Source organism: Pagrus major, chromosome 1 (genome assembly GCF_040436345.1).
Source record: "Pagrus major chromosome 1, Pma_NU_1.0".
Lineage (NCBI taxonomy): Eukaryota > Metazoa > Chordata > Actinopteri > Spariformes > Sparidae > Pagrus > Pagrus major.
In genome coordinates, this window is record NC_133215.1 from 19,688,236 (window position 1) to 19,698,293 (window position 10,058).

Here is a 10,058-nt window from a genome sequence, read left to right on the forward strand (position 1 = left end):
AATGTTGGCAGTTCAACATTTGTACATATCTTTAGTAGGCCATCATATTGACATTTCTACAATAAATGTGATATCACATTTACATTGCGTGTTTAAGACCTGACTTTCACATCAGGAGGTGGAGGGGATGTTGGCAGAGTTGAATGACAAGCCAGTGACAGCAGTTCGAGACTGCGTTTCAATAAATTTAAATGTGAAACCACTGGATATTTTTGACAAGGGACCACGGCTTTTCAACAATTGCAAGCATGACACTAGCGGATATTTTAGGGAGAACCCGGGACAATTCCCAGCTTTGTTTGTGGTGACCAAAGCACGTATTTTGAGCCAAAACATAATCTTTTCCTAACCCTAACCAAGATTTTTCCTGCCTGAGTCTCACCAGAACACAAGCACAGCGTTGTCACAACATAACATTGAAAACTGTACCCAAAGAAATGGAAAGAATGCAACATAAAGTAATGTAGTTTTAAAACATCAGTGGTTTGCAGAAATGTTCATTGCCATCATTTATTCTGCCAATTGGGTGGAGATTTCTGCATGTTTCTTTTTTCGAATAATTTCTCGAGAAAAACATAAATTCCAACTGCCATACAAGCACATACTGTGCACTTTGTTTCTTGCACAGCAATATTTACTCAGTTTGTCTCCAATTCCTTTTCACTCTACAGTCTGTTGTTTTAAGTGAATTATGAGCTGAAGACAATTTATGTGACAGTCAATGAAGTTCTGAATCTGAGTGACTTCTTACAGTTTTTCGAATTGCTGTAATTTGTGTGAGCTTTAGTGCAGAGATTAAGACATTGGAGTGCACAAAATACTTTTTACTGTTAATTATCACTTTTTAACTCTTCACCAGCCTTAGCACAATACAGTATTGTTGTAAAAATTGGAGAAATATTTGACAAAAGTCGTTGTTTCTAGAAAAAAAAGTGTTAATGTTCTCTTACTACGAGTGGTGTAATGGTACATGTATTCATCTCGAACAGTCACAGTAAGGATGTCACGGTTCGATGCAAACAGTCAATATGTTTGACTTTCAGACTATAGGCAGAGCATATATCAATGTGCAAGAGTATTTGTTCTGATCCACACTCACCAGTCTGTGACTGACTATACACTATGACAAGATCAAGTGAGGCAACGGAACAAGAGGACCAACCCACTGCTTTCAAATCAGATGTGTGGGAAAGTTTCAGAGAATTAGTGGTGGATCTGGCGAGGACAATGTGTCAGCATTGTTCGACAGTTGTACGTGAGTGGAAACATGTAACGCATATTATACGGCATCATCTAGATGTGTCAATCACTGGAGCAAGCAGAAAAAAGGAGAAAAAAAGTCCAACAACTCCTCCCCACTGTTATAAAGCTGCCTCTACTCTCGATGTATAAGCAGCAGGACATTACCAAAGCAACTGGCTTTTACATACGTCACATTTACAATTGTTCTCATAAGCCCTGCATAAAAATATGACCTATGCGAGTGTGTATGTAATTGCTTAATGCACTACAGTCTGTATAAACTATCTTAGGTGGAACTAGATGGACACTAAGGTGGAACAAACTGTAACTTACACTGCTGTCTGTTGAAATAAACACAAAGAAACATAACCTTAAGCACTTGTTGTTTTTTTCAAACTTGCACTGAACCGCGAGCCCAAAACCAAGGTACATACCAACCCTACTTACTACCCTTTTCTGAAGTGTTAGATATCCATCCGCTGATGAAGACCATGAATAAATAATAAACCATGGAATAAACTGGCCTCAAGTTAAGATTACATTTGCCAAACTGCTATTTCCAAGGTCAAGAAATAACTTCCATACTCAATTATAGAGTTTATTTTGAACTTTCTCTTTAAACTAAACAAAATACCTCTAGAAAACTAAGCATACTGTACGTTACCAATTCCTATAACCAAACTAAAAAGACAACTGCAGAGAATCTCTATTATACGTCCCATTTCTTGGCTGCATCAAAAACCCAACCTCAGCATCATATGGATTCTGTCATTCTTCTGTGAGAGACTCAAACACTGCTAAGCCTATTAACACAACATTATTTAAGGATACATTTCAAAGCTATTGTTCCATTTCTGGATCATAGATTCTGCTCGTGCAGCCTGGTTTTTATGCCAACTCTCTTGTATACTGATCCCACAGAGATCGTTGCTTTGTACTGCATTGTTTCACGCTGTGAGTCCTTTTAGAGTTGAGTCAACTCGCCGTCAGGAGCTCCGATATGACGTCAGGCTCACAGAGGAGGTCAATTAACAGGAAAATCAATCAGCACAGAGGCTGGGTTAAAATGAGAAGCAGCGCTGAGTGGTGCAAGGCTGATGCATCTTTTAAAAATGTGAGAGGAAACTCTAATTTTTCTCTCCATTTCCTCATTATATTAAATGAAACCAAAACGCTCATTCTAAATAGCTCATTTATGACTTTTATGGATTTGTCACCCAAAAGAACAAGCTGATTACCTTGGAAATAAATTCAGTTATTTATTTTGTTGATCTTGATTGAAACTGTTGCAGTTAACATGATTTTGCAGGTTCTTGAAGGTGGCTGTTAAATCTAATCCAGAGTACTGCCTAGGTGCTAAGTATTTTAAGATAAGCTTTAGAAATCGCATCCATGACACATTATTATAATCATTGCTGGATGAAGAAGCAACAAATAAAAAAAAATAGTCTTTTACTACTACTCTTAACTCAATATCTGGTCTGATGATTGCGCAGTGTGGTCAAATAATTTATGTACATTTCACAATTCAATGTTTTTTCGGCAAAAAAGGCACAACAAAAAAAACCTTTCCTACCTTGGCTGCCATGACCATGGAGGAGCCTCCTCTGATGCCGAGGATAGGGAGGTGTGTCTGGGCGGAGATAAAGTCCAGGATCTGAGCGATGGCCTCTTGGTCCGTGTCGTCACCGAACACTACGCCCTGCAGGGAGTTTTGCAGAGCATTCCTTGTCATTTGTGCGCAGATCCGATTGATGATGCTCTTGGGGTCGGTCTCATTCATGGTGACCACCTCGACTTTTGGAGGGTAAGGGATGTGGAGGAAGTCCTCTTTCTCAAGTCCGACCCCTAGGGTTACTTCACTAGAGTTGCCCACCAGGATGACAGCAATACTGAGTGAGTTGATCAGTTTTGGACTGATTGGGGGAGGAGGGATGACTACACCCCGCTGGCTGCCGCCTCCCCTTTGGCCACCTTGTCCCCCTTGGGCACCTCCAGGCCCTGTACCTTGACCTCCACCCCTGCGAGACTCGCAGACGGGCAAGAGGAGTATGGAGACAAGGAGCAGAGAAAAGGACAAGGAGAGGAGGGGAAGGGTCAGCCGAGGCTGAGAATAAGGATGATGAGAGGGCTGATCCGGAGGAGGAGGAGGAGGAGGAGGATGATGATGGGGGGACGAGGAGGGGAAGACGAAGCGCTTGTCCTGAAGACGGGAGGGAGAAGGGTGGAGGCTGACAAGCATTGTGGAGGAGTGTAAATGCCGTCCCTGGAGGGAAGGAGAGGGAAGGAAAGACATAGGAAAATTATGTAGAAAACTTCAGATTTGACCAAAGGTGAAAAAACATAAAAATATTAAAGCAACATTATGTAGAAATTGCCATTTTGTGTGATTTGGCGCCCCCCACAGTTTCTGAGTGCAACACCACTGTAGTAAATACAAATCCCAAGTCTGTAACAGTTTGTCGGACGTAATGTAGGTGCTGACTACAAACAAAACCCATCAGGTCATAACAGTGTTACGTGTTGAAAACTTATGATAAACATATGTTGAAGTAAACATGTATGTAACGATGTGATCCTACCCTCTGACTGAAGTTACATAGTGCAGAAACAAGTGATGGGGACGGAGTGGCTGAGACAGAGACACCATTCACCCTATAACAAGACACTGTACCATCAACATGATTTAGAAGCTGATATTTTAAGGTAAAAAAGGCTGTGTTTCACACCTCTCCAGCATGTTAGATGCTCAACCGTTTCATCTAAATTGAGACCTTTAGTCATATTTTTTTTCCCGAAAATAATGTAAAACAAATGGCGCACCTCAATGAACTTTTCAGGTCATAGTCGATTTGGAAAAAATAATTTGGAAAAATATTGAGAAAAATGCTGTTGCTGCAAGAGAGATGAGCATCTTTTGAGTATTTTTGTTTGAATGACAGCAAAAATACATCTACAACTGTCAAATAACATGTGAAGTGCGAGGTAACCTTTATATTAAAAATACATTTGTTTGTTTGGAATTTGTCTCGGTGAGCAACTCAAACACAGATAAGAAACCACACAGTCATAAAATATATAAAAAGAGTATGGATGGATACGTACAATAAAATCGGAGCCATAAAAAAACACACACTGGCACCTGTAGGGGGATTAGCAGCAACAACAACGACCCACTAGATAAAGTGCTTCAAGTGCATAAGTGCATAATAAAAAACAAAACATCTGCTACCTTCCCAATTATTTAAAACCTACCAAGTAGCCTACAGTGCTTCAGAAGAAGGAGACAAACTTTACTAATATCTTTACAGAGAAATTGAGTCTTTTCACTCAGTTATTTCTTTTACATACACAGGCCCAAAAAACACACATAAACAAAAACAGGACCTGAACACATGCATTAATGGAGAGGGGGTCGAGGGGACTGCCCCCTATGAGGTGCCAGGAGCAGTTAGGGGTTCAATGGCTTGTTCAACTGCACCAAAGCAGTACTCAGGAGGTGCACTGGCACCTCTCAGGTCACCAGTGCACACTCCGTATAGACTGGTCTGAATGGATATTGAACCAGCAAACCTCCAGTCCCCAAGCCAAGTCCCTATGGACTGAGCTGCTGCCTTGTAAAGGAGGCAGACAGCTTTGGGATATGTCCTTTCTCTGTGTGTTCTTGCCGATACCATGTACCGATCTGATACCAGTGCGTTAAAAAATATATACTATTTTTAAAAAATGTAACCCCCTACTAGTACTAGTAACCCCCTTAGGATGTTATGTTCCACAAGTTGTTTGCCATTTATGCATACTGGATACTTGTGTACAGGTATTCGGTACACTGCTGGGAAGTAGTGGTGACCCGTTTCTGATCAATAAATTCTGTGGTATTGCTGATACCAAATCCAGCATTTTCTGGAAATCAGTACAATGCTAATTAATAAGGCTGAAAAGAAATGGTTGAACTATGTTAAATCAGTCTCTAAATTGATAATCAAAGTTTTATTTCTTAATATAAGTTCATGTGCATATTCATGTATTATTTCTATCATTTCTTTTTCCGTCTTCCTTTTTTCTTCTCATCTGATGGATCCACACTGGGTGGAGCACATATCACGAACTGAAAAATATTCTGCGATTGCATCATAGCTGCTGGCTCGACGTTATGGATAGCGCTAATAAAGAGAAATTGCAAAACTCCAGTATTGGTCAGGATCTTACAAAGGTACGGGTGACTCAACCCCCTTAATTGCCAAACTAAGTGACCCACATAGCTGCGTATCCAACCACACACTGAGACGCCTGTAAGCTCTCATAGAGCATCAAGTGACAACGCCACATCCATTATACTGCGCTGTGACTTCCTTGGAGGAACCCTGTGGCACACATCAAAGACAGAGCGGCAGAGAAAGTGAGCTGTGTGTGTGTGCGTGCGTGTGTGTGTGTGTGTGTGTGTGTGTGTGTGTCTGTATTGAGAGAGTCAGGACAGCACTGGGTGCATTTTGACAGATTGACAGCCTCACAGCTTCACGGACTAGCTGCCAGGCTAAGTGACCATTAGACACTCAGACTGGGCTCGACGGAGTCTCTCTCTCTCTCTCCTTTTTGTCTCTCCGTCTCTCCCCCCTTCTCTCCCTCCCTCCCACACTGCTTTCATTTCTTTTCCTCTCCCCTTTACCCTCCAAACCTGTTTTCTTTCTGTTGCTCCCTCCAACCCTCTGAGATTCCTTCACTGCTCTTTGAAGTCAACTGCAGACCTATTATTTACTATTATTGCTATTATTTACTGCTCCTCTATTAGCAGCCATACAAAGAGCAGTGGAGTAGACTATAGAGAAGAAATGATGGAGGTGGGGGAGAGAGGAGAAAGAAAGTGAGAGAGAACGAGAGAGGCGGAGTGAAAGATGTAAGCAGAGGGAGGTGACAGGCTCGGAGAAACACAATTAGTCATAGCCTGATGTGAAAATTGTGGTGTGTGTGAGCGCGTGCATGCACATACAAGAGTATGGAGAGAGCAAATTTGGGCTTATTTTCTGCATAGATAAAGACGAGGAATCTTAATGAGTATATGTTCATGCTTATATTCTAAATTAAGCACAGAGGAGCACTTTAGAGAGGGATAAATGAAGGGCAAGAGTAAAAGACTCGCTCCTCTTGTCCGCTCACACAACACCTTCTCTAGTGTTGTATTTATCAAGCACCCCGTGTGTTGTGGAGCCGATCCAGTCAGCACCAAAAACAAGAAGTCCACAGAAAAGAAAAGAGAGAGCGAGAAGTTGTGAGGAGGACTAAAATCTGACAGAGGTAGAGAGCAGCGACAGGAGTAATCTGTGAAATAGGGCGAGCACAAAGAGAAGAGGCCGGACAGTGTGGAGAATCAGAAGAGGAGGAAATGTGATCCTCACATAAAAAACAGTTTGTCTAAAAGGTCTAATTACCAGAGGTTTGCCAGGCTTAATTGCAGGTGCACATGCTAATTGTAAACGAGCTGAATTCTCCATGGGGGCGCCACATTGGAGCCAAGAGAGAGAGAGAGAGAGAGAGGGAGAGAGAGAGAGAAGGAGGAGGAGGAAACGAGTGGGAGGAAGGCAGCAGAGAGAAGAGAAGAGGAGAGAGAAGAGTGGGGCGAGGGAGAGAATAAATAGAGACATACACAAAAGAGATGGAGGTGGAGGAAGGAACAGCAATAAGAAAGCCAGAAGAGAGAGGGAGGGAGGGAGGGAGAGTGAGTGAGGGAGGTGTGGAAGGGCAACACAGCTGAAAGAGAGATGAAAAGAGGACATGATTAGCACAGGATGATAGAAGAAGAGTCAAGGGTGGGGAGGAGGTTAGAAAAACTGAAGAACAAAAAAGAAAACTGAGCAAGGAGGAAAGAGATGGTTTCAATCCACAAGGAAAAAATAAAAGGATGGAGATTCTGCAAAAGGGCTGATAAATGTACTGAGAGGAGCCGCCAGAGGGAAACTATTGGAAAAAAATCTTCCAAAATTATACAAGAAGTGTGACAGTAAACGAGGGAGCACAGAGAGACACAGAGACCCATTCGCATATGCGTTTCTGTATAACAGCAGTGCTCCGTTTCCATAGTAACAATTCAAATATGCCTCCACATAACACCCTGATGGACAGGAAGATACATACAACTCGCATACGCGCACTAATTCATGCAGTGCACAACATGCAGCGCGGGCCCTCTGAGCTGCCGCATATTGCTGCGCCCAACTCGCACTGACAAAAATAAAACGCTTGTAACATAAAATAAATAGCACGGTGCCTTCACACAAAAACGTGAGCGTGCACGCCCACATAGACACATATGAGGTTAAGTTAATGCACTACTGCAGAGAGAAATGATCCAGTGCTCCGCCTTTTAGTGTACCTCGCATTAAAAATGAATCTCCAAAAGGGCTACAGGCAAATAAACAGAAATAACACGATGGAAGGAGCACCCAGCCAGCAAACGCACTGAGCAGGAGCTGCTGTGACATTTGGACTAATCAGACCTCCATACAACATCTCCACTGTCATTAACAGTCCCCAATTAATAACATTTAAATGGAGGGTGTCAAGAGTGGATCATACTCGCAGCATAATAGAAAAGTAAACCATCAAACACTGCGTCAACGAATCCAAGTTGACACATGATTTTATGTGACCCCATGTGCCCATTACAGCACTTACACAGCAATTACAATGGTATATGCAGCACAGGGTAACATGCATAAGTGGCGATGAACGGCTACACAAAACACCCACATGTGTGCATTGCTTGTATCCAGTAATTTACTGCAGACGTGACTAACTTGTGATAAAGTGCTGAGATGGAGACACACATGCATGAGCTGCCTGTGCAAATGGTGTGAACGTATGCGCTGTGGGTCAAACAAGTGTTTGGGTCAGATGACACCTGAGCCCTCCTGATGGCCAAGATGGCTTCTGTTTTTCCAACATGAAAACACACGTGTGCCCTTACATACCCATACACACACCATCAGGATCATGTGCGCACAGCAGGCGGCTCCAGCCTGAGCTGGATCACGGCGATAAGACGGAGGCACACTTAACATTTACAAAGAGCATTGATCAGAGCACTCTGTCAAATGGCACAAGCCACCAATAGAATAACCGAAGCTGCTTAAGACACATAGCTGCACACACTCGCACTCATGGACTCCCAATCTGCCAATAAAGATTCCACATGATCAATCAAGCCGATGAACCGTGAGCCTCGATCAGCTCATCAGCCAATGTCACAGTAATGAATATGTTCAGACTTTAATGGTCAGATGTTTTTCCTGCATATTGCTGAGGATTACAGACTATAGTGTGTATGCTGCAGCAGCCTGAGACATTCAAACTGAATCTGCCACGCTATTTAAAACACACGTAGGCCATCGTTATCAGGCTCCACTATATCCCTGGAGACTTGATGTGGTGGGCTGCGCTGTATAGCACTTGAAAGGCATTGGGGATAACATAAGCTGACAGGCATATCTATTAGGAAGCCCATTTACATTCAGTGGGTGGTCAGTTACAGGTAAGAGTGGTACTTTTGTCATCCACTAAAGCACAGGCTGCATCAGACATGAGTTATAAATAAAAACTAATAACAAACAACAGTGTGCTACAACAAACTATAAAAGGCATTTTAATATTACTACAACTACAATATATGTGCACAGTGTGATCTTACAACCTTTAAACAGAAAGATCTTTGAGTGAGTGTTTTAATTTAAAGGTCTAGATATCCCCTGAAGAGACGCCACAGCAGGTGACGATGTTTGACATTTCTGTTTGCTGTCACAACTACAGTATTTCATCAATAATTAAAAAAAGTGGGCATTAACTACAGAGTGGTTGTCTTACACATCTACCAAACATGTTTCCTTTGATAAATGCATTGTGGGTATTAGACTACAACTATTTGTTCCTTCTTCAAAGGAGCAGATAAGTGACAAAATAAGGGATTTATCTCAGGTTTTAGTATGTGATTTAGAGTTATCCCAGAGAAGGGGTGGGCAGTCTAGCCAAAAAAATAATCTAATAGCCTTTTTCCTCATTTTTGAAATACAACTGTAGACTATAGAAGAATCTAGCGAACAATTTGTGTGTCCCATCATCGAGTTTAATAAAGAATAAAAACATATTGCTGGTGAGCAGACAGTCTGAAGCAAAACAAAGCTTTGAATCACCTTCACCGAAACTACTGGTATTGTTTTTGGTGAATGACGTTCATTGTGATCTGTCAGTCAGAGCTGTGTGACATTTTTGTGTTCAGTCAGGTAATCAAGACATCATGCAGCTATAATGACTCTCCTGAAGGGGTGATGGAAGCCAACACAAGTTCTATTTACATCCTCTGTAATTATTCAATTCACTCACTGTCACTATGAGCTGAATGTTTGCTGCAAAACTCTCCACTACACCGCCAAAGTCTGATAAAAAAAAGAAAAAGAAAATGTGGCTAAGAAAACCTTTATAATGAAACATATTTTTGCATCAAGTGACAAGCAATAAAAAGAGTAAGGATGGTTGATTTCTGTATTTTATGACATATTTTTTTCATTGTTGTCAAATTCTGTGAAAGAACAGAACCAAACAATCTGTTTGCAGGCGTTCAGATCAAAAACCGTCCTATGTTAAAACAACAAAAGGTGCAGCAATATGTGTTTCAACTAAAACTCACACTTGACAAAAAACAAAATGACTCTGCACTAACAGTATGACAGGTCTGAGTGACAGATCCATGTCTGCTTATCAGAGCCAAATTTATAATAGTTTAAATACTAGGATATTTAACTCAAGAAAACTGTCCTTTTATAGGAAAA

General features: G+C 41.6%; 1 protein-coding gene across 1 annotated transcript in view; it reads right to left on the minus strand.

The window, feature by feature from the left end:
- Nucleotides 1–3,025, minus strand: part of grin2bb (glutamate receptor, ionotropic, N-methyl D-aspartate 2B, genome duplicate b) — a 77,281-nt gene extending 74,256 nt beyond the window's left edge. The window contains exon 1 of the mRNA XM_073469344.1: nt 2,819–3,025. Within this exon, the coding sequence (XP_073325445.1) occupies nt 2,819–3,025 (207 nt within the window). The remainder of the gene's footprint in view (nt 1–2,818) is intronic.
- Between the last annotated feature and the right edge of the window lie 7,033 nt (nt 3,026–10,058).